Below are 24,543 nucleotides of genomic sequence, written 5' to 3' on the forward strand. Positions count from 1 at the left end.
TGTAATATATTCTATAAATTATTTTAAAAGGATCATATTTTTCATAATAATGTCTTTGGAAGTTTTAATATATAATTTAAGAGTTTCAGTCTTTCAGAGGTATATTTATTTTCTAAGATTCATGAAAAAGTTAGGATAACAATTAAAAAATACTAGATTATCATGACAATGACTTTTTAGTATAGCAATCAAAACACATATGTTGATTCCTAACCTAAAGTTAAGTTTAACAGCTACTTAGATAAGTCTTATATGAATAAAATTTCGTTAATTTAAAAGTTTGTTACTGACCAATAAATTATTAGATCGAATTCAAATCGCCAACATTTAATTAGGTGGACAAATAAACTAACGACTCTATCAACCCAAATTAGTTAACGATGATTGTAGTTATTTTGATAAATTTCACCATATGGCACAACTGCTAAACCCCTTAACATTTCTCCCCTCTCCCTCACAAGCCACAGGCCCAGTCTACAGCGCTTCTTTCACTCATTCTTTTTCTTTCGTGTTGGCCGTCACAATGCAAACCCTTCACCGCCTCATTTCCGCCGCCAGACGAACTGCCTCCGCCTCCGACCTCCTCATCAACCACGAAACCCGTCGCATTCGTTCCCTCCCTTCCAGAACCTTAACATCTGGGGGCAACCCCTTCGACGAAGATGACCTAGGCTGGGACTCCCCCTCCTCCACCACCACTTGGTCCACCGGCATCACCAAGGACCACTTCAACGGCGAATCCACCGTCCTTCCCACCACGTCCGTTCCCTCACTCTCCGATGAACAATCAAAAACCCTCTCCGATATGCAGGAAATCGATGACTTTGATAGGGAGCTGGATTCTGAGAACAGGAAGAGCAAGATTTTCTTGGATGGGTGGAAGGACAGGATGATGGAGACTGCCGCTCTCCTTAAGCAGGTCCAGGAGCCTGGCGCCAGGGGATCCTACCTCAAAGATTCCGAGAAGGCTGAAATGTACCGCTTGCATAAGCAGAATCCTGAGGTTTACACTGTAGAGAAGCTTGCTAAAGATTACAGGGTTATGAGGCAGAGGGTCCATGCTATCCTTTGGCTCAAGGAGCTTGAGGAGGAGGAGGAGAAGAAGCTTGGCAGGCCCCTTGATGACTCTGTTGAGCAACTGCTCGATTCCTTTCCCGAGTGAGTTCCTCTGTGTTTTACTTCGTTGATATGCTTGTTTGGTGAATTTCATATGCAGTTTATACATTAGATAATGGTATTGTGATGAATAAAGAATGTATGATTAAGAAAGGATGCATTACTAATGTTAAATGTATTAAATTGATACACTAGAGTGATGCTCAGGTAGCATCTATGTAAAAAAAAAAAAAAAAGAATGCATTAAAGATCGTGAAGAAACATCGTAGAGCTCTGCCTTACCCTTACGTAGATTGATTATTTGGAAAGAAAATATATCTTATGTGGATGTGTTACATTTGTAATTAATAGAAAAAAAAGTGTTCGCACAAAGATTTCTTTGTTCTCAGTCTCCATGGTTTTGCATATTTTGCACTTTCCAATTCAAAGCAACACACAACAGATCAAATGGTTGCCATTTCAAATATTTAAGCATTAACAACCCTACCATTTCTTTTTGGTTCCTCGGTAGGTGGATTTTTCCCTGTGAGGAAAATTTTAGTAATCTGAAGGTGGAAGCACAGCGTTTACTTTGTTGTAATGAGTACTGGAATCAGAATCGAAACAAACATTGGGGCTCCCTCTGCGCAACTTGTTTGTGAAGGGGTTGAGGAACCTGTTTTCGATTTTGAAGCTGTTCCCCCTCCTATGTTGATACTTGGCTTTCTGAGGGATCTATCCATTGATTCTGAAACACACATTATGGTTCAAAGGCAATGTTTTAATTTTCAAATATTTAAGCAGTAAGAGCTCTACCATTTTTTTGGTTTGTTGGTTGGTGGATTTTTCCCTGTGAGGATAACTTTAGTAATCCGAAGGAGGAAGCACGGCATAAACTGTTACCTTGTTGTAATGCGTAACAGAATTGTAATCAAAACAAACATGGGGGCTCCCTCTGCACAACTTTTTTGCAATGGGGTTGAGGAACCCTTTTTCGATTTTTGAAGCCGTGCTCCCTCCTATGTTGATACTTGGCTTTCTGAGGGATCTATCAATTGATTTTGAAATCTGCTATTTTGAAATGCACCCTACAATTAGTGATCAATGATCAAGATCCCACCAACAATAATGTCAATTCCCCTTTCCCTTACCACTATGCTCTTGATCATTTCCGCAAGGGGTTGTGGTGGGAGAAGAGGGTTGGATGGTGGTTTTGTCTGGTAGTAGAGGAGATGGTGAGAGAGGGGGTGGGGATGATGCCAGGGGGATTTTGGTATTCCAGAAAAAAAGAGTAAATTAGTGAAGGATAGTGCATGTTGGACAACTAGGGGAAGTTCGATGCTAATTTAAACAAACATTAGGAGAAGTGAGTGTAATTTATATTAAAAAATATAGTAGCTGTTTGATCCATGTAGCCAACCATAACTAGTGGAGAAACTCTTGGTAGTTTGTTTCGTAAAAACTGATCATTTGCTTTGTTGCATTGGAAAGCTTAATTTTGTCCTTGGTGGTTTTCAATTTTTGTTTATCATTAGAGAAGTGGTTGATCTAAATTGATAACTGCTGCTTTTAGAATTGTTTGAAAATGGAGTTGTTACAAAATATGATAACTTAAAACTTGTATCAGATGGGTTTCTTTTTGTTCACTGCTTGAAACTTTGTTGTTAAGAATTGTACATGTCTAATGATGTGTCTTCTGATTTACTTTAGTGATGATTTGCTAAACTGTGCGGCTTTCCGTTGCTTCTGTAGCAGTCTAGCTACATTGAGCAGCATTATGGTGGACTATCACTTTTTGGATTGGTTTCAACTTTCAAGTTTTCTTCAATTGGATTTACTTGAGTGAATTACATGATGCTACACATCCTGATGTCAATTTTAGTAGTATTTGATGGCTGTAGGTAGTCTAGGATTGTAAAGCACCACTTTGATATTAGCTTTTATCTTAATTATTCCTGTTCCGGCTTTTATGTGTAGCAGAATATGATTACCTTTTTTATGTTTGAATACATGGTGTGATTTTGAACTTTTAAGTTAAATTTGGAATTAAGAGAGCATTGTGTATTTGTGTTAAGGCAATGTAGTAATTGTAGAACAGTGGAGCTTTTTCTTAAATCTCGATTATTGTTGATTTGTTTGCTATAATCATTGTTCTTGCAGGTTCTTTAATTCCCATGATAGGGAGTTCCATGTTGCATCCCTTCCTTACAAACCTGACTTCAAGGTCATGCCTGAGGGATGGGATGGCATTACGAAGGATTTGGATGAAGTTCATTATGAAATCTCCAAAAAGGAAGATGAAATGCTCTATCGAGAATTTGTTGAGAAGATGAACTTCAACAAAAAGAAAGTAAGCTCACTTGGCCATTATTTTATGTCCTAATATGATAATCATAAGGGTATATACTTTCCAGATATCAATAGGCCTTATATTGTGGAATAATAGAATCCAGTTTTGTCCTATTTTATTTCTGCTGAATGAATGGCAAAATATTTCACATATGACTTTTTAGGGCATGTTTGGTTTGTGTTTTTATTTTCAAGGTTTTTTATTTTCGGTGTTTTTGTAAAGAGAAAATGAAAACAGAAAATGATATGTTATTGTTTTTATTGTTTTCTCTTTTTTACAAATAATTGTTCTTTTAAGAAATCTAGATTACATTTCCCCCCAATTATACCCGTATTAAATGAGAGTATTAAAGGAGACTGGAGAGGGAGTAAACGAACAGAGATAGGACTCGGTGATAGTTATTTGAATTCATATTCCACTTTTTCACTCTTATTAACATTTGTTGTTCTGCGATTACACATGATAAATAATGGGACTACATTTCAATCTTCACTGAATAATGGGATTTTGGTGGTGTTCAGATGGCTGGAGAGGTGAGGTGCCACAGGTATAGTCGAAGACGCCCTTCAGATGGATGGACTTTTACTGTAGAGAAAATGGGACCCCGCGGGAAGCGTGGAGGTGGTGGTGGCTGGAAATTTGCTAGCATGCCTGATGGCTCAACTCGGCCACTGAACGAGATGGAGAAGATGTATGTGAAGCGAGAGACTCCACGCAGACGAAAGAGGATCCTTCCTTGATTATTTGATCCTTATGTTTTGAACGACTAGCTGTTAAACCTAGAAATTTGTAATTTGTAGTCCTATGCATCCAATGGCATGGGACATAGGGGATGTATTGTTAGTTGTTGCCAATTCTCTCTTTACATGTGAGTTATTATCATTTTTTAATAAGCTGATTCAAGGGCTTCCTTTTCTTCCTCGCACTATGCTGCTTAATTTCTTTTTAACAATGATGTTGGGCATCCTTTTGCTATTTATCTATTTTAGAAAGGGTAAATACCAATGGCTGAAAATTAACAAGGTGTATTTACAGTTGTTTGCATATGTTGATTTGCTGGAGAAAGATGGACTATACGATCCCACTCAGATTCGAATTAGGCACTCATGAGGCATACACCAAGTCCATATTATCTGAATCCAGATGATCTCGTCACACCTAAAGGTCTCAATTCTCAAGGATACTTGTGATGGTCACATTTCTTAGGTTGTGCTTGTCTATAGGCAAAGATCTTTGTGATAGGAATGTAGAGACATAAAATTATGCTTCGCAGATGAGATATGAACACAAAGATTATGTTTTAAGATACTAATTTAATGTATTTTGTATCATTTTTTATAAAAAAGGCACAAAGACTAAAAGTATATAGTGTACGGTTTAAGTGTTTTAGTTTTATGCTTGTAAAGGCCTAGCTTAGATATTATAAATACACAAGTTTTTTAACGCTCTTCATATATACTTTACACAAGTTTTCCTTTTCGCCTCTTGTTCACTTTCTATTCTTCTCTCCAAGATTCTGTTCTTCTAATCTTTTATCATTGAGTTTTTCTTTAAAAAAACTAATAAAAATATAATTTATTTTTTTATTAACTTTTTATAAATATAATTTTTATCATTATATTTTTTTTATTTTTATGTAAAAAAATAAAAATAAATTAGATTTTTATAAATTATTTATTTTTATTTTTAATTTATCATCAAACAAAATACAATAATATTAATTAATATTTTTTTTGTCATATATATCTTATTTTCAATGTGCTGTTCAGTTTTATTCTCAAAATCTCAAACAGCATTAAGGACTACACCACGAGAGTAATGTTCTACTTTTGTTAATTCTTCACACCTATTACTCAAATTTCCAGAGTTTAGGAATATAGAATGAAATGATTAACGGAGGCACTTTACGCCTCATATTTTAGATGTAATTTTCACTCTTAAAGAATTGAAAGGAGAAAGTCTTTATAGGAAAAATAAAATGCAAAATTAAATAAAGTTTCTTAACAACTTTTCTAAAGACACTTGTGAAAACTGTGTTTTATAATTATAAAAAATATTATATACACATTAAAAATCAATTATAGATTTATCTATATTTATATATGTTATTTTATATATACTTATATGAATAATTAGTTAGTAACTAATTTTTAATGTGAGATGACGCAAAAGAGAAAAATGGTAAATTTTGAACTTCTTTAATATTATAGAAAATTTGGTTCTCTCTCTCTCTCTCTCTTTAAAAATTACAAAACTTCCACTTTTAATACCTTAATTAGAATATTTTTAATTTTTCTTTTCTTTTTTGATGAACACCTTAATTCTTTTGTTTTTGGCAGCAAAATATAAATATTTTGTCAATAGGTCCTTGGAGGCGTTGATGAATTGATGATCCCAAAAGGAGGAATTGAGAAAGACGCTTCTGCTACCGCCTCGTTCATCTTTCGTCACGCTCTCTTTTTGTTTCGTTACTCTGAACAAAGATTGAATGCCAACAATGGAAGCTGGTGAAGTTGCTGTGTTTGTGGACACCAATTTTGGCACTCGCATTGCTTTCAAAGCCTTTCCCCACGTTACAGTCGCATCACTCAAAAGTATCATCCAATCTCTCTTTCTTTTCCGTCATGAGTTCTTTGTTAGTTTTATGAATCCTCAAATTTCAATTTATATCTTAGTTGTAACTTTAATGTACTTATTATTGTGAGAGGGAAACAAGTTTGGTCAATCTTTTTTGTTGTGAATCTTTTGCATGTGCCCTGAATGTTCTCCTCATAGAGTTTGTACCTTGTTAGAGCCATTTGAATTTTTTATTTTATTAGTTCTAATCTTTGTTTATATCCTCATTCAAGGTTTTATCAGCATCTAGTGTGGACTGTGCTGGAAGGGAAGTTGGTTGAATTTCTTCTTTTAGTTTAGGTTTAGAGACAGTATGTCAAATCAAATTGTTCTTTTAATTGCTTCATTAACTAGTAATACTAACATTATACTGGAGGAGTGTATCGTTGGATCCACGAGTCTATGATTATTAAGTTAGATATATTTACCACCTGGCAATGTCTTTGCAAAGTTTTTAGTGGAAGTTAACCGATGATAATGTCATCACGGTTCTTCGTTTTTCCTGCATTGTTTGGAATTCTTCCTTGGGGATGCAAATTCCGTTTGAAATGGCATGTTCAAAATCTAGTGTTCTTTGAGTATTATAGTCTTTCTTTTATTGATTAAATGCAGTTTAACTAAGAGTTCATTTGTTCTGACATTAGAAATGATTGATGTGATGATTGTTCTTCAGGAGACTTTGCGAGAGTACACCTCGGATGTTTACCAGATACAGGAGAAATCCAAGTTAATGGATTAATGGTAAGTTCTTAATGTTTAGGTATCTATGCTTTGTATATGAACTTGTTCAACAAGCAGTTTGTGCTCAAGAAATTACTGCATATTCTGCTAGGTCAAGCGAAAATCATGCTTCTACTACCTGCCAGATTCCCTGCCTATAAAGCATGTTTTCCCCAAGATGAGGAGAACATGGTTTCTTCACATGGACATTCAGCATTTAACGCGTTTGCATATTCCATGTTCACCCTGTGGCATAGCCATTCTTTCTAAACGCCAGGGCTTGATGACCTCAAATGGTGAGAACAAAGGTATATGCAATAGTGAGGAAAAAAGAGCGGAAGGGTTCTGCAAAAATTACATGCAAAATGCAGCTGGTGGAACTCTAGAAGACGAAAAACCTACCGGCACCACCGAGAAGAGTCAATATTTGAAGGAAGAAAATAAAGTTGAAAATCAGGCTGTGTTGCATGCAAACTCAATGCAAGGCAGTCTCAGTAAGATGTCAACACAAGTGATATCAGTGTCAGCCATAATCAATAAATACTTTCTGGGCTTCAATGGGATTGACAATATTAACAGTTCTCCAAACTCGGACTTTACATCCAATGCTGTTCACAGTGATATCGAAGTTCAATCAAAAGCTACACCACAGAGTTGTTTGAAAAGACGAATCAATATTCCGGCACCGGTAACTCCCAAAACAGCTCCACCTGTTCTGCATGCTGCATTTCGGGTTGACTTGGTTTCCAAAAAAGCAGGGCCTAAAAGGAGAAGATCCAGAAAACATGCTCCGTTTCATGCTGACTTGGTTTCCAAAGAAAGAAAATCCAGAGTTGGGAAGCGTCTTCTTGTCGCTTCTCAAAGTCTTGGGGTTTCTCCCATCAAGGATAGTTCCATACTTTTTTGTAAACTTAAAAATAGAAATCAAATAGAGCAGAAATCTCAGATCAATGGTTCAATATTTTCTCTTAGTGATAGTGACAGTGATAGTTGACATTGTAGTGTAAACTAAAATATGATCTGAACTACTGTATTTTGATCTACTTATGCGTGTAGCTTGGATGTAACAGAATCTTAAGTTCATAACTTATAGATTAGAAAAAAGCAGGATTGTCAAGTGGAGTGGGAAGGTCATGTAATGAAGCATTAAATGTTGCATCCTGCAGCTGGATATTGTACACAAAACTAAGGGATATGGAGTTCAGAAATAGGATCAATTGTAATGTTGGCTGGTTGGTTGGTTATCTTTTTGTTGCTTCTGTTTGAACTGTGTACCTTTCCTCACTTCCCATTGTGTTTGAACTTCAAGTGAGTTCATTTTATCTAACAAAAAAGAGAAAAATGGTAGGAAAAAGAAAAAGCACAAATCTCTCTAAGAACACCAAACTCTAACATCAATACGCCTCTCATCTTCTACTCAACAATATCACTATACCTCTTTCTTTAAGATATATGTAAGATTTTAGATTATATTTAACATATATTTAAAAAAAATAATTTACTCCTATTTCATTTTAGATTTGATTTTTATATACATTTAATATAAACATGTTTTACACAAACATAGGATTACATTACATATTGTCACAAACTCAAAATTGCTTTTTTACGTCGACTACACAAATAGTCGTTGAGCTAAACAAAAAACTATTTTTAACCTGTACTTTTGAGCTATCTTTCATCTTCACATTTATTTTTGTTGACTCCTATAGTTTTAACAGTAAAAACTTTGACCATTTTGGTGTCATCATCATCATTGTCACGATCAACAGAAAATAATATTCCTAATCATCAAATTTAAGTATGAGTAAAATTACAAGCTGTATCCTAAACTTCATATTGTTACCCTCACTTTTTTACTCAGAACAATTATTAACTAGAGAGAATAGATTATTATTTTCGATAATAAAAATGTAAACTAACTTTATATTATCAAAAACAACCTTTAATAAAATCAACTATCGATATAAAATATTACATATATAAAATAAATAATTTAATGATTGATTTTTAATATACCTATAAAACCCTAACACTCCACAATGACAGCAACAATCGTATCCTAATTTGCTTGCACCGCTCACACACATTCTCAAGCCACCTCATTACACACTTTGTTTCTATTCGAACCTTCTCCACCTAAAACCCTCTTCCATTTGTTCACCGATTCATCAGTCAAAAACCGAGTTAAACTCTAAAATTGTCTCTTAAATTGATGTTTTGCATTAAAATCGTTCCTGAGATTTCAATTGCACCAATTACATTCTTGAAATTGAAAAAAATGCACCATATTAGTCTTTGACCTATTTTCCATTAACGACATGATGACATGGCATGATGACGTGGACTGTAAGTGACACGTGTCACTTCATGATTTGGCCACGTGTAATTGTATGATAATGTGGTGACCAGTGACATGTGGCATGTTGACGTGGATGGTTGTGTCACGTGTCACAATGTTATTTGACTACGTGTCCGGTTGTGCCACGTGACGCAACAGTATTCGTCCACGTGTCATCCATTATGCCATCGTTGTATATGCACCAAATTAATCCTTCATTTTGCATTAAGTGACTCATTTTAATCCCTGAAATTGAATGACGTGCACCAAACTAGTCCCTTCACCAATTTTTTTTCATTTTTTTAAATTTAAAATTTTAATATCTTGGATACACTAATTTCAATTCTATTTTTTCATATATCGTTTAAATACAAGTGTTTTTATAAAAATTTTTAAGATTTTAGTTTTAATTATATAATTTTTTTAATAATTTAACATTGGTAAATTTTGTAATATATAAGTATGTTATTATAAAAAAATAATTATATGATTGATTAGACACATTTTTTTCATAAAAAATATGTTTTTAACAAGAAATTAATAACTAAAATAAATATTTTTTTATGAAATACACGTTTTCGTTATGCATAAATGAGCTAGATTAAAGAAACTTTAAGCACCCTCACTACTACTTTTGACCTTTGCAGTCTAGACGAAAGAGGTCGGAGATGGTAATGAGGAAAGCTTGAAATGCCTTCATGTCAACTCCAAGACGACGGCTATTAGAGGTGTCCGCAAGAAAAAAAAAATATTTTATAAAAATATTGAAAGAGGTCGGAGATGGTAGTGAAGATGTTTGAAAAGCCTTCACGTCAGCTCCAAGTCGGCCATTAGGGTATTCGTAAGAGAAAAAAATATTTTATAAAAACACTTTTATTTGAAGAACATGTGAAAAAATAGAAGTGAAATTAATGCATTAAAAAATATTGAGAATTTGGAATTTATAGAAAAATGAGAAAAAACTGGTGAATGGACTAATTTGGTGCACGACAATCAACTTTAGGGACTAAAATGAGTCATTTAATGCAAAGTGAGGGACTAATTTGGTGCATATACAACGATGGCATAATGAATGACACGTGGACGAATACTGTTGCAACACGTGGCACAACCGGACACGTGGCACAACCATCCACGTCAGCATGCCACGTGTCACTGGTCACCACATCATCATACCATTACACATGGCCAAATCATGAAGTGACACGTGTCACTTACAGTCCACGTCATTATGCCATGTCATCACATCGTTAATGAAAAATAGATCAAGAATTAATATGGTGCATTTTTTTCAATTTCAAGAACATAATTGGTGCAATTAGAATCTCAAAAACAATTTTAGTACAAAATACCAATCTTAAAAACCATCTTGAGTTTAACTCGTCAAAAACCCTTTTCGGTGGTAACTGGTAAGTGACCCTACAACCATTTTAAGCTTCACATTTTCTTAGTATTGCTCTTCCCTTATTTTGTCTCTCTCTCTTTTGTTTTTGGTTTTTTTTCTCTTTTAATTCTTAAGGCCTGTTTGGATGCCCCATTTTTTTTATGAAAATTGAATTAAATGAAAAAAATTTGAATAATTGTTTTATTAAATAATTTTTGTCAAACTAAATTTAGATCAATCTTTTGCAAGTATAAAGTTAGTTGAAATTTTTTGCACTAACAGAAATGATATTTTATTGTAAGTAGAAATTAGCAACCACCATAGAAGCCTCTTTTCGTGTCTTCTCCTGTTTGTTCTGTTCTTTCACCACTTTCCATGTGACTCAACTCTCAAGGAAAGGATCGATTCTATTCAACAATCATTTGGGAAGAAGCCACACCCACTCACTCTCACTCAGAATTCAGAAATAGTAGAGTATATAGAAGTGTCATTCCAATTTTCAACACACTCACACACACACTTCACCAGTGTCAATGTGAAATCAACACAACCGTATGCGAAACAGTGAGTGATGAGGAAGTTGAGATGGGTAATGGATGGAGGAGGCTTTTGGGACCTTGATGTCTCAACTCCAAAGACCCTCGAGGGTTCGGCCTGCCCTGTTTCTGGGAATCCTCTACCCTTGGGCCTTTCCAGGGGGCCCAGGCTTTCCAGGCCTAAGCAGGTTGACTTCATGCAGCGCTTCATGTTCGCTCCGTTTGTTCCTTCCTTCGCCAAACCAAATGGACTCTCCCTCCAGCGAGTCCTCTCCCTCCCACTCAACGATGACTGGTATCAAAATATTAGCTTAATTTCACATTTTCGTTCATTCCCATAGTTAAAAGTTTTGATTTTTATGTGTTTTGTGTATCTGGGTATTCTTGTTTTTGTTCATGTGGTGGGTCAATTGACGGAATTTGCAGCGGGGTATGTTAAATTTGCTGTTTTTATCTCTTTGTGGCTGCATTTTGGATATGTTTACTTGTTGAGGGTCTTCCCATTTTGTTTATGGGTTGGCTGCCAATGTTCTGAATTTTGATTGCATCAATCAATTCAATAGGAGAAAGTTAAAAGGGGGTGAAATTTGGAATTTTTATAGTTATGTTGCTCTCTTAGATAATGGCATGCTTCTACTGAAGCAGCAGTATTGGATGTGGTTAGTTTTAATTTGAAGAGATGTGACATTGTGGAATTTTTTATTTATTACAATGTGGGTGAATTAATGAGTTCATTGAGGGTAGATTTATGTGTAGGACTGGGACAGGATTAAAGTGACCATGTTAGTTATTGTTTGAATTATCCTGTTAAGTTAATTTTTCTTCTTTTCCTAGCTGTGTCTTTGTCATAATTGAACTATGTCAATTCTCATGGAATTCTGATTTTCAAGTCTGAAAGTTTTGCAGGGTTGTATATCTTCTTGGTCAATTCCATTTGCAAAAATTCATTTCATTTGTTAAAAGAAGTGAGGAAAAGCCATCTCAAGTTTCGTCTTGGTTTAAAACCATTGGGAGACAGCTGCAGCAGAAATCATTATATGCACTGGGCTTGTTTTCAGAGTTCCAGTTAACATCGGATGATATCTTACATTTGGCCTTAGACTATGATGATAATCCAAGAGGGAAAGCAATTCTTCGTCACAAGGTAAGCATTTGAGTGTATATTCTTTTGAGTTTCTAAAGTTCCTTGCATGGCTCCATTTCTTGATGAATTTTAGTATTCTGTTTTAGAATTCTATGACAAGACATTAGATTGTTAAGTGAGCTTTTCTCTTTTCCTATTAGCTACTTTTCATTTTTCCTTTGAGGGGTGTTCGGTTATTGTGATGGCCATATTTCGGGATAAATTTACCTATGAATGTAACTTCTTCATTTATTAATTGATTATGAATTCTAAGTTAGCTAAAAATTTGGACATACACTGTTAATACAAACCACATTAGCTAACTACTTTTATCTATCTTTCTTACTTTACGTTATCATGCTGTGTGTATACTGAACTAGATTTTGTGTATTTATACTAACTGTACAATTGGTGTGTGGTTGTAGTTTCCTAGTCATGAACTCACAGTGGAGGCAGTTTCTCCTGGTCTTTTTGTTGACAAGTCTGGTAATTATTGGGATGTTCCATTTTCAATGGCGATCGACTTTGCTTCTCTATCAACCAGCGATTCTTCTATGAGTTATCATTTATCTGCGCACTATAACTCTGGGTCACCTGAGCCCTTTGACAGGATCCAAAATCAAATTGGCGGACCACCACGAAACATACTTCCAGGTTTAGCCCTCAAAAGTTCCATATCTTTCAGGAACAAGGTTGATATTTGGAAAAGTGAAGCTCCTAAGTTGAAATTGGTGCAACCATATGACTTGTTCATTTCTAATCCTAATGTGTCTGCATCATGGAATATCGGTAAGATGGCCACTTCTCTGTGATAGTTTCTCAAATAGTCAAGACGAAGAGATTTAGATAGATATAAAATGATCGTCGTTCTATAACTAAATGATTGCTTAATGTCATGGATTGGATACCATAGGCATTTTTCTTATTTGTTCTTTGAATTCTCTTATAAGGTGCTGCTGCTACAACTGGTTTTGGAGAGAGCGCAGAAAGAGCACTGGCAAATGAAGATCCCATAGGTTTTTTTATTGATAATCCTGATGGGCTTAATGCTTCGTTTCTAGCGGATACATTTGCATCTGCTTCTCTTACAGCCCAACTTGGAAACTTCCAAAAGCGTTATCTAGATCTTACGCGATTTCAGGCCCAGCTGAATATACCTTCAGGTACCAAATTCTTTTATGGTGCGAGAAATCTAGCACGAGAATATTTCCAATCCAGAAAGCCCAGCTTGGATGATTTTCAGGCAGTTTGCCCCAATGCCACCTTATCTTTTCAACAGCAGGTAGTACCAATTCACTCGTCCGATTTCACATTCTTAGAAGTTTTTCCTGGCTAGTTCAATTCCATCTTGAAAGGACTGCAAATGGGTAAATTACACTAACCTCCCTTGTGGTGGGAAACAAAAATGCTATGTACCCACCAAAAATGGGTAATTGATTTCTAGTGTACACGTAGCATGGGTGGGTTGGGAATTATTTCTCATGACACCCCTCTATCTGTAGAAGTATATACTAATCTCTTTTAGATTTAGTTTATATGCCACTCAGCACCCTTGCTCATATTTTGTGTACCGTGACACTAATCACCTTTATAAACACGACATAACTTACATTGACCTCCGCCGTAAGGAGGTTCGTGTAGACATGACAAATCAACGGATGTTGTGTGTAAATATCTCCTAACCTCAAAGGAAGTGAATGTAATCTATCTTAAATAAATTAGAGGCTAGTAGAAAGTCTAAATTCTACAATGCTGCACAAAAATTTGGTTCTTAAAGCTGCTTGCATGTTACCACTTACCAACACATGTTTGTGTGATTTTGCAGATTTTTGGGCCATTGAGTTTTAGAGTTGATTCAGGAGTAACAATTGATTTGAAGGACCCTAACATTGTAAAAGCAAAGGATTCAGTAATAGCAATTGAGTATGCATTGCAAGTACTTCTTTCAGCAAAAGCAGTTGCATGGTATTGTCCCCAGCGCCAAGAGTTTATGGCAGAACTTCGCTTTTATGAGAAATAAGGAGTTTCATCAACACACATTACTCCATAGCCATTCTTTTAATTTCAACTTATTCTTTTTTTGGTTCTTTAGATTAAATTGCAAGGTTGTTGTATGGTCATGTAAACAAGTGGTTGTTATTTATCAATCTCAATTTCTGTGGAAATAGTTATTTCTATTTTGTTACTTTTTTCTTTCAATATCTTTTGGGATTATAATTGTCGACACGAAAAATAGTGATGAACACGTCAAAGTTGACAGAAAAAGAAGATAATGTGTTGATCCTTTTTTAACCCCCTAACTTATTTTGCAGCTAAATACATTGGTTTTTTAATGTATCAAAAGTTAAAGCAACACTTATTTTTAGACGCAGGGAGTGGTATATTTTAAGGGAAAAGCTCAGTATACAAGCGATTAGGGCTTGTAACTATTACAAGTTTATTAATGCCTAATCCACCAAAACGTGTTGTAACTCTTACGTCACTTACACGCGCTTTATTTATGCTGTTTCACGTTTTTTTTGTGCCGCTTTTTCTTCTTCTTCTTTCTCCGTGCCTCTTCTTCTTCTTCTTCCTCTTCCTCTTTCTCTTCTTCTTTTTCTTCTTCTTCTTCTTTTTCTGTGTCTCTTTTTCTTCTCTTTCTCCCTTTTTTTTTATTGAAATTTCTTCTCCTCTTTTCGTTTTCTCTTTCTCCTTCATCAAAATCACTAGAAAAAACGAAGAAACAAGGTACGTTTCTTGCCTTCTCTTTCTCCTTCTTATTCTTCTTCTTCTTGCTACACGTTCTTCTTTCTCTTTCTGTTCTTCTTCTTCATTTACGTGCTTTTCTCTCTGTTTTCTTTTTTCGTTATTCTCGATTTCTATTGTTTTTTGACATCAAGCTCTGAAATCGTTTTTGAAGAAGAAGTAGCAGAAGATGAGGAGGAGAAAGAGAAAGAGTTCTGAATTATGCATGATTTTGGGTGTATTTTCTTAAATCCTTTAGGTGTATTTTCTGTAATCTTTTGGGTGTATTTCTATAATCGTTTGGGTGAATTCCTGTAACCGTTTGGGTGTATTTCTGTAATCTCTTGGGTGTATTTTATGTCATCGTTTGGGTGTATTTCTGTAATGCCTGCCATTTTTTCTGAAATAAAAAATACACCCATAAATATCAATAAGATACACCCATAGATATGAGTCAGATATACCCATAGATATCAGTCAGATATCACTCAAATACACCCAAATGATTACAGAAATACACTCAAAGGATTACAGAAAATACACCCAAACGGTTACAAGAATTCACCCAAACGATTATAGAATACACCCAAAGGGTTACAGAAAATACACCCAAAGGATTTAAGAAAATACACCCAAAATTCGTTGAAGTACATCTTATGCATAATTCAGAACTCTTTCTCTTTCTCCTCCTCATCTTCTGCTGCTTCTTCTTCTTCAAAAACGATTTTACCATGAAAAATTGAAAAAAAATGAGAAAACAGAGAGAAAAGACGTAAATGAAGAAGAAGAAGAAGAAAACGAGGAAGAAGAACGTGCATAAACGAAAGAAAAGGAGAAGAAGAAGAGTAAGAGGAAGAAGAACGTGCAGCAAGAAGAAGAAGAATTTCAGAAACCATGAAAATCGAAAAAAAACGAAGAAGAAGAAGAGGAAGAGGAAGAGGAAGAGGAAGAGGAAGAGGAAGAAGAAGAAGACGACGAAGAGGAACCGTTTGAGTGGGGCGCGTGTAGTTACGCTCCTTAGTGCGCGTGTTAATAAAGTTTGGGCTGATAACTTGTAAAACTTGTATGGTCTTTTTACTTGTATGTGTAGCAGGTCCCTTTTCTTTTACATAATTAATGTCTGTGCTAGAATAAGATATATAAAATAAAGATTTACTTAATTAGTTCTTAAAATCAAGCATTGAAAAGATATAACAAGATTTTATAAAGTAAAGAACTTTAAGATTTTAATATATTAGATGAGATATCATACCAACATTAATACCTTTTATTTTTCTTATTCCTAATCCTTTGACCAAAACTCTAAAGTCCAAAACCTCATATAATATAATATATCTTTTATTTATTTTTTTTGTCTCTTAATTACCTCTCTCAAGTTGGCCCCGTTGACCAAAGACTCACTCCATCACTTGTTTGAACATTCATTCATGTTCACATTCATATTCAAACATGAATCATTCAAACACAACTTAATAACAATATTTAACATTCTAGATACAAGAACAGCAATTTAATCAAGAGATAGATTAATATATCAAACGCTTTCATAGTTTCATTACATAATATATATAACTAATAATTAATTACTGATACCACTCACTAATTCTTATTAGTAAGTATCATGATCAGGGAAGGCATTATTATTGACAGCAAGATCATGCAAACTAAAATCATTATCCATGATCATCATCATGCCATGATCATCACTATTATAACTGTTCTTCATAACATACTCATCAAAAGAGTAACCACTCTCTTGCTCTTGCAATTGATGATCCTGTTGCTTCTGCCATGGAAAAAGAGAATTATTATTAGTAGTAGTAGTAGCAGCTAATTGTTGTTGACCCTGGTTATGATCATCATAACAATAATCTCTTCCACTTCCCCCACCAACAACAAATGATGATGGAATTATTGTTCTTCTTGCTGCTGATGATGATGAACCTTGTTGGAAATTTAAGGTAATAGGACCTTTGTTATGGACCCCAATTAGTGATGAACATGACATAATGCTGTTGTTGCTATTAGGACACCCTGTGAATTGTTGCACCAATGCCCTAAAATTGGTGGTGTTTGCATTGAGAAGTGTTGTTGGTGTTTTCTTTGATGCTCTTGATCTTCTTCTAATTGGTTTTGTAACACCACTTCCTTTTGGACTCAAAATACTATCTGATGATGATGATGCTGCCACCATGGTGGTTGTTGCCGCCGCCGCCGCCGTCATTTGATGAGTTTGGTGCTGATTATAGAATTGCTTCCATTGATTATGATCATTGGTAGCACTAGCAGCCATAATTTAAGTGAATGAAGAAAACTATTTGTAATGTAAAGTTAGATAGAAAGCATATTATGATGAATTGATAATGAAAGTAAATGAATGAATGAATGAGTGAATGAAGGGTAGGCTTTAATTTATTACATATAGTAGTGGCTTGTGTAATTGTCAAAGTAAAATTTTCAAAATGTGATATATATGTAAGTATCTTTTTGACTAGTCTTTGATTGAGATAGATGAGAAAACTTGAAGCCTAAGAATAATAATAGTATTGGAAGGAGTGTGCTGTTTCCAGGAAGCAACGTGTTGATATAAGTGGCCAAAATGGGAAATAATAAGAGCTAAGCTTGCACTACTTGCACCATCACGTTTTTGGAGAATTTGAATTTTGAAGTCATTATTGATATCTTTCTTACCTCAACTTGTATTACTTTTAGAGTATATATCCAAATAGTTTCGCATCCAAATTTTATAAAAAAGAAATATAAATTCCTATCTTAATTAGACTTATTATTTTTATTTAGACAAATAAATTCTTAAAAATGTGACATAAAAATTTATATGTTTTATTTTTAAAATGTTTATTGATTTAAATGTAACAAAAAATTTTTAAGAATATAAACATCCGACCTAAAATATTTTATTATTTTAGAGACCTATTTAAATATATACTTTTATTTTTATATACTTCTGTCTTTAATAACATATACAAATTTGTGTTTAGCAAAATGTGTACCGTACCATAAGGTTGAACTTGAAAATGATAAGGTCTTTATGTGTTCATTAGCCGGATTTATTTACTATATCAAAATAATAAAAACACATACATAAGGTTACACATATATAGGGACAAAGATACATATAAATTTATATAATTAGAAGACATAAATATATCTGTCAATAAAAATCAATTTTATTTTTGTTATTGTTATTAATAAGGAAGGAAGTAGAATTTAAAAAGTCTTAAAGCAATAAAATTATAATAAAAATTTGTGTCCAAACTTAGCTTTCTGACGATAAGATACTAAATATATAATTTTGTGTGTCATTATATACCAGAATATCCTTTCAAAATTGATGTCTTACTAAACGAATAATAGATATGTATCACCGAATTTACGTTTCTAATGAACATGCACAGCAACCAAACTCGGCCATATATTGCCATCAAACCTTTGTTCATTTAAGTTTCTTGATTTTCTGCTATTTATTATATATATACAAAGCAGTAACCGTGTGTGTGAAGATACATCTTGAAATATATATATATATATACTTAAAAATTATTAAGAAAAAATATATATTATATAATTTACAATAATTTTAATATTTTAATTTACTAAATTATACTGATACATAAAAAATAGAAAAAAAAATGATCCAACAAGTAAATATAATAAAGTAAAAAGTTATCAAGTAGTGGATACAATATTATTCTATCGCGAATACAATTTAGATATTATTTTTATATATTGAGGAAGAATTTTTTTTATTGAGTGATTTTTTCCATCAAATTTTAAAAATTAAGAGAAACAAAAAAGTAAAAGTAAAAACAAAAAATAGATAAATGATTTGAAAGAAGAATTAAATTTACTAAATGGAGTAAATAAAAAAATGTGTATTTATTTTTATTGTACCAACACTTGATAGAGAGAGTATATATTGATCTAACGATAATGTTCACTAGTCAATTTTAATTTAAGATTAAAAAGACAATTAGATTCTTGATAGTGAGAGTATATATCTAGAGTATTTATTAGATTCTTCACAATAGTAAATGACGGATAATGTGAAAGGAAAAGAAGTTGTCTATGTATTTTATTATCTACCGTGTTTTATTGTTGTAACATAAATATAGAAATAATATAATTTTGGACAATGAAACATTTATTATCTTTTGAGCTTTACATAACTTTTATTAATTGCTCTCTATTTATCACTATTGGTATAAATTTCGACCCATAAATATTCGATTAATAGGGAGTCAAAATTTAATTAAAATGATTGTTACTTGGTTATGAAAATCCTCTTTTGACTACAAAAACAAAGGATGCTTGAGGTCGAGGGATTGATTGGTTCAAAGTAAGTCGAACATCCATCCATCAAGTTTGAGACACGTGATCAAATACAGATACAATGCAAGAACGTAGGGTTTAAAAGACAAGACAAGATAGAACGTGAGGATACCATATGAAGATTCTTTAGGGTCAGGGTAAGATCATGGCTTGAGAAAAAGAAGGAACTAAGGTAATGGTTAAAAATTTTTTTAGAAACAGGTCCACCTTTATTGTCTATAAATAGAAAAAATCTAGAAGAGAAAATGACGACTTCAATCAACAACACTAAATCATCACATAAACTCATAAATTTTTTTAGTTTCAGCAACGCAACAGAAAAGTATGGAGTGCAAATGTAGTGAGTGTTAGAAGTCATTTTCTAATTTATTTTGTTTTGTTTTATGTTTAATCCATTTTCATTCATTCCTTTATATGTTGTGTTGTTATCTTATTTGCTTTGCAACTCAAATTTTATATTTTCATTTATTTAAAGCTTTTCTTTATTTATTTATCTGTTCATTATAAATTCGCCACTAGTAATTTCGACGCAAGTTTTTTCGACATTATTACTACGTAATTTTTGGGTCGAGCTCACTCTTTTTCAAAGGAGTTGTATCCGCTTCTCGAACTGAGATCTTGATACAAATTCGATTCAACATCCTATCGAAAAGTACCAAAAATCTAGTGAAACATATTGGCAGCTGTAGGACTCTGGGTTAAGTTTGTGTCAAGCTGTGTATGCGATTACACAGTGGTAAATTAATAATGTCTGACAGAGCCTCAACTTCGACGGATACGTCAAATAATCATATTGAAGATTCCACGAGAGTCCCTAAAATAGGGCTGTCCCTTTGACCGGACTCTCGGGTCGATAGTCAACGGAAGGGATTCTAATAGATATACCTATTACATGGCTTCAATATGGGCTACCTCCGAATTATTCGTCACCTTTAGAGAATTCTAATACTGGATATGTTGGAAGTACTAGTAATATAAGGATTAACCATTTGTATAATCCTATATCATCTCCTTCAAGTTATCCTTCAATGGGTGTACCAAATTAATACTACCCTTATATGCCAAATTATGATACACATCAGTATTTGATGAATAATCCTCCTTATTTAGGGTCAGTACCTTTAGCACAAATTACTTTTACAATGCCAAATATTATTTTCACACAAGGCATTGCGATGAGTAGGTTGCCCACAGGAGGGGTACGTCCTTCTATTTTTTCGGACATGTCGAGACAGATTCCTGTCGGAACCTTAAGACAATCGAGTTGTTGGCTATGTTCAGATAACAAATCGAGGACAATCACCATAATTTAGTAAATATACTTACTCAACAAATGACCACAGTGCTAAATCCCATGTTAAAAAATAATAATGTTAGAATAGAACAGGCCGTTCGATGAGTCAATGATATTGCAGTAACAATCAATCGGCCGTTGATTCCACCTCTAGGAGAATTTCATGCTAATAATCCTCCTTGAATATTGAATAGGGAAGCAGATCCAAATAGAGTATTAATTGAAGTTAGAGCAAATAATGTTGCTCAAGTTTATGGTCAAAATATAACTCAAGCTGTCGAGCAAATCCTAAATAGAGCGAGATTGAATATAGAGGTGACAAATCAACCTTATTTTATATCTCCCTTTTTGAATTATGTATTGCAAGCTAAACTTTCAAGGGGAGTTAAAACTCCTAAATTTCTTACAAAGTTTGCTAAAAAAAGTGGAAAATCATCCGTAGAACACATTCCTCGATATACAGTTGAAATTAGTGAATTGGTCAATAATAAATATCTGAAAATGAGATACTTCCCTTCTTCATTCATAAAAAATGTCGTCACCTTCTTTTCAAACTTGCAACCTAGTTCGATTTATAATTGGGTTCAATTAGAAAGGAGTTTTCATGATCAATTCTTTAGGGAAGAAATAAAGGTGACTTTGTCTGATTTATTCATCATGAAGAGAAAAAAGTGAGATCTTATCCAGTTTAATAATATGAGAAATAAATGTTTCACTCCTATTCCAGAACCTGAAGTAGTTAAGAAAGCAATCAATAGGCTCGATTTCAATATTCAAAAGAAATTAATAAATTAATAATTTCTCGACTTTGCTAAGTTAGCTGATAAAGTGCAGCAAATTAAAAAAAATAAATAAAAAAAGGAAGAGATAGAATCAAATAAAAGGAAACATTTCTTTAATAAAAAGGTAAATTTTGTTGATTGTATGAGTGAGGAAGATTCAAATAATGAATCTACTTTTGCTGCACAATTAAAAAATAGACCTCCTTATGTATACCAATCTCTTAATCTAGCAAAAGATAAGGCCTTTTGTCAAGAGAAAAGAATTTTTCTTTCGACTTAACAAAGCTGAGTTGATTTTTGATATGTTATTAAAAGATAAGCAACTTGTACTTCCTTAAAGAAAAGAGTGCCATTTGTTTTTGAGATTAGAAATAAAAAGTTTTGTAAATTTCATCTAGCTTCTGGGCACTATACTAATAATTGTATTCATTTCACGGACTTGCTACAAATGGCTATTAAAGAAGGTTGATTGAAGTTTGTTGACAAAACTGAGATGTAGGTTAACTCTAATCCTTTTTAGGTCACATTAAACTTTGCTGAAACAGAACAAATGGCCTTCTCAATCAACATGGCTTTTGTTAAACATGAAAAGAAAGAAGATTAATTCGAATTGGATATGTTCAAATTAGAAAGGTTTATTTATCCAAAAGCAGGAGAGGATTTGTTGGATTTTTTGCTAAGGTAAAGAAAGGACGAAGAAAATGTGGTTATATGCCCTTGATGCAGTGCGCTGTTTGATATCTCAGTTGCCAAGGCTTTCAAATCATATAAAAAGAGTAGTGAGTGTGTTTATCAAGAGGAATTAAGAGAAGCTCGATTAAAGTAAGGAGCTAAAAGTTAAGATTCTACAAACTCCCTTACAAACAGCAAATGCACACTGTGGTAACAGTCGACCAAAAACCACAAGCTGTGTTAAGTCGGACCAGAGTTCCCCAATCAAATGTGTTGAATAATAGATGGATACAAAATAATGCTCCAAACTACTCCACAAATTACAATTTTAATGTTCCTAGATGAGAATTTGGGAATTGGGCTGGAGGCCAGAAAATATGTGCTTTTCAACGAGGGGCAAGTAAAAAAGGAGGTGGTCAAGCCAGGTTTTGACGCAAATGTCAGGAAAAAGCTCCCTTCATTCCAAGAGTTGTAGCTCAAGCACAGAAGGCTTATGTTGAGACCCAAGGGCCATATGCAGAATTGAGCAAGGAGAGTAAGTAGCCTCAAGGACAAGGACAGAAGGGAAAAAAGTCTCCTTGGTGGAAGGTCAATAAGTGAAAGGTGAGTTAGAAGAAGCTTCATTAACCAAGTCAATTCTTAAGGGAAAGGAAGAAGAAGAGGCACTGATAGAAGACTTCGATTCTGATTTTGAGGATGATTTGGATGTGATGTTTGGAGAAACTGGTATATTGCTACTGTTTCTATTCTCTCTTACGACTTCCAAGGCAATCCTAAAGGGCCTTGGAATTGTCTCGAAGGAGATTGTGATGACATCATCTCAGGAGATGAATGCCGATTTGTCGAAAACAGTATGATTAAGGAAGAATTATTTGAAAGACCTGATGAGATCATTAAGTGTCATCTTTGACGATTGCATATTAAAGCAAAGGTTGAAGAATTAGTAATCAATCGTATATTAGTTGATGGAGGAGTAGCAATTAATCTATTGCCAGAGAGCATGTTACCTCCGTTCTAAAAAATAGTCAAAGATCTAATTAAAATGAACTTGGTTGTTATTGGATTTAATGGTAAATCGACAACAACCCTTTGAATGATCCCACTAAGGGTTAAGGTAGGAAGTGTGGAAAGACTCACAGTGTTTATTGTGGTGCCTACTAAGACAACCTTCAACATGTTGCTAGAAAGAGACTAGATCCATGGAGTACGGGCAATTCCTTCGACATTGCATCAAAAGTTGGTGCTTTAGGACGAGGATAGAAAGATTAAGGAAATTAAAGCTGATGATATCCCATGCTATGTCGAGCAAACGAATGTTAGCTTCAAAGAATATTATATCAGTGTTTGACCACTGGATATTGATATGAGTACTTTTGATCCCACTCTTATAAAAAATTGCTATGTCGGGACCCATGATATGAAGTTGGTCCCTAAGGCCAAGAAAAGCTTGGCCACAATATCCACTTATTAGATAGATGAATTGAGCCACTGGGCTCGACTCTCAGCCTATATGGCTGAGAAAAGAAGTGCACAGGAGAACATATACTGGATTGTATATATGACCTCGACCCTTTTGGGTTTGAAAGGTCAAATTTAGTTTTTGAAGATTTACACAATAAAAAAGTTGAAGTACAAGATTCTCTCGACGAGGTCAAGATTGGTAGGAAACGTCGAATAACTTACATTATCCAAAGCTTAGATCCTGAATTCATGAAAGAACAAATAAAAGTCTTGAAGAGATTTTAAGATTGTTTCGCTTGGCAATATGAGAAAATATCTGGTCTGGATAGATCTCTAGTTGAGCATAAACTTTCTCTAATTGAAAATGCTCAACCATTAAACAGACTCCTAGATGTTTTGCTCCTAAAATCATGGTTAAGATAAAGGAAGAGGTCGACCACTTACTGAAAGCCGGGTTCATTTGCACAACCAGGTTTGTCAAATGGATTGCTAATATTGTTCCTGTTATTAAGAAAAATAGGAAATTAAGAGAATGTATTAATTTCATGGATTTGAACAAAACTACACCAAAAGATGAATATCACATGCCAATTGCAAAGATGTTGATCGACTCTACTGTGGGAAGTAAACATCTGAACTTCATGGATGGATATTCAAGATATAATCAGATTTTCATATCCCAAGAAGATGTGTCAAAGATAGCTTTTCGATGCCTTAGAGCCATTGACACTTATGAATGGCTAGTTATGTCATTTTGGTTTAAAAATACTAAGGCTAACTACCAAAGAGCTATGAACTCGATCTTCCATGATTTTATCGGTAAATTTATAAAAATTTACATTGATGATGTGGCAATTAAATTGGATTTAAAAAAAAGCTCATTTATGTAATCTAGAAATGGCTTTTAAGCGAATGAGGCATCATCGACTCAAGATGAACCCACTAAAATGTGCTTTTGGTGTATCTATAGAAAATTTTTTGGGATTCATTGTGCAGAAAAAGGGTGTAGCCATCCACACTAATAAATACCAAGATATTTTCAAGTCATCCCCTCCCAAGATCAAGAAAGAACTTTAATCTTTCTTAAGTAAAATA

At 33.9% G+C, this 24,543-nt stretch overlaps 3 protein-coding genes across 3 annotated transcripts; all 3 read left to right on the top strand.

The window, feature by feature from the left end:
• The first annotated feature begins 382 nt into the window (after nucleotides 1–382).
• On the top strand, nucleotides 383–4,370 carry LOC112796508 (protein GAMETE CELL DEFECTIVE 1, mitochondrial). The gene is made up of 3 exons (XM_025838981.3): nucleotides 383–1,158; nucleotides 3,256–3,445; nucleotides 3,967–4,370. Exons 1-3 carry the CDS (start codon nucleotides 413–415, stop codon nucleotides 4,183–4,185), a joined length of 1,155 nt encoding a protein of 384 aa, XP_025694766.2. The 5' UTR covers nucleotides 383–412; the 3' UTR covers nucleotides 4,186–4,370.
• A 1,227-nt stretch (nucleotides 4,371–5,597) lies between these two features.
• Nucleotides 5,598–8,025, top strand: LOC112796509 (uncharacterized). The gene is made up of 4 exons (XM_025838982.3): nucleotides 5,598–5,626; nucleotides 5,785–6,039; nucleotides 6,735–6,802; nucleotides 6,894–8,025. The coding sequence occupies exons 2-4, from the start codon at nucleotides 5,934–5,936 to the stop codon at nucleotides 7,773–7,775; spliced, it is 1,056 nt and encodes a 351-aa protein (XP_025694767.1). The 5' UTR covers nucleotides 5,598–5,626; nucleotides 5,785–5,933; the 3' UTR covers nucleotides 7,776–8,025.
• A 2,512-nt stretch (nucleotides 8,026–10,537) lies between these two features.
• LOC112796511 (protein TRIGALACTOSYLDIACYLGLYCEROL 4, chloroplastic) lies at nucleotides 10,538–14,330 on the top strand. Its single transcript, XM_025838983.3, has 5 exons — nucleotides 10,538–11,337; nucleotides 11,949–12,186; nucleotides 12,591–12,954; nucleotides 13,116–13,447; nucleotides 13,991–14,330. Exons 1-5 carry the CDS (start codon nucleotides 11,078–11,080, stop codon nucleotides 14,183–14,185), a joined length of 1,389 nt encoding a protein of 462 aa, XP_025694768.1. The 5' UTR covers nucleotides 10,538–11,077; the 3' UTR covers nucleotides 14,186–14,330.
• The last annotated feature ends 10,213 nt before the right edge of the window (nucleotides 14,331–24,543 follow it).

This window comes from Arachis hypogaea, chromosome 4 (assembly GCF_003086295.3).
Source record: "Arachis hypogaea cultivar Tifrunner chromosome 4, arahy.Tifrunner.gnm2.J5K5, whole genome shotgun sequence".
NCBI lineage: Eukaryota > Viridiplantae > Streptophyta > Magnoliopsida > Fabales > Fabaceae > Arachis > Arachis hypogaea.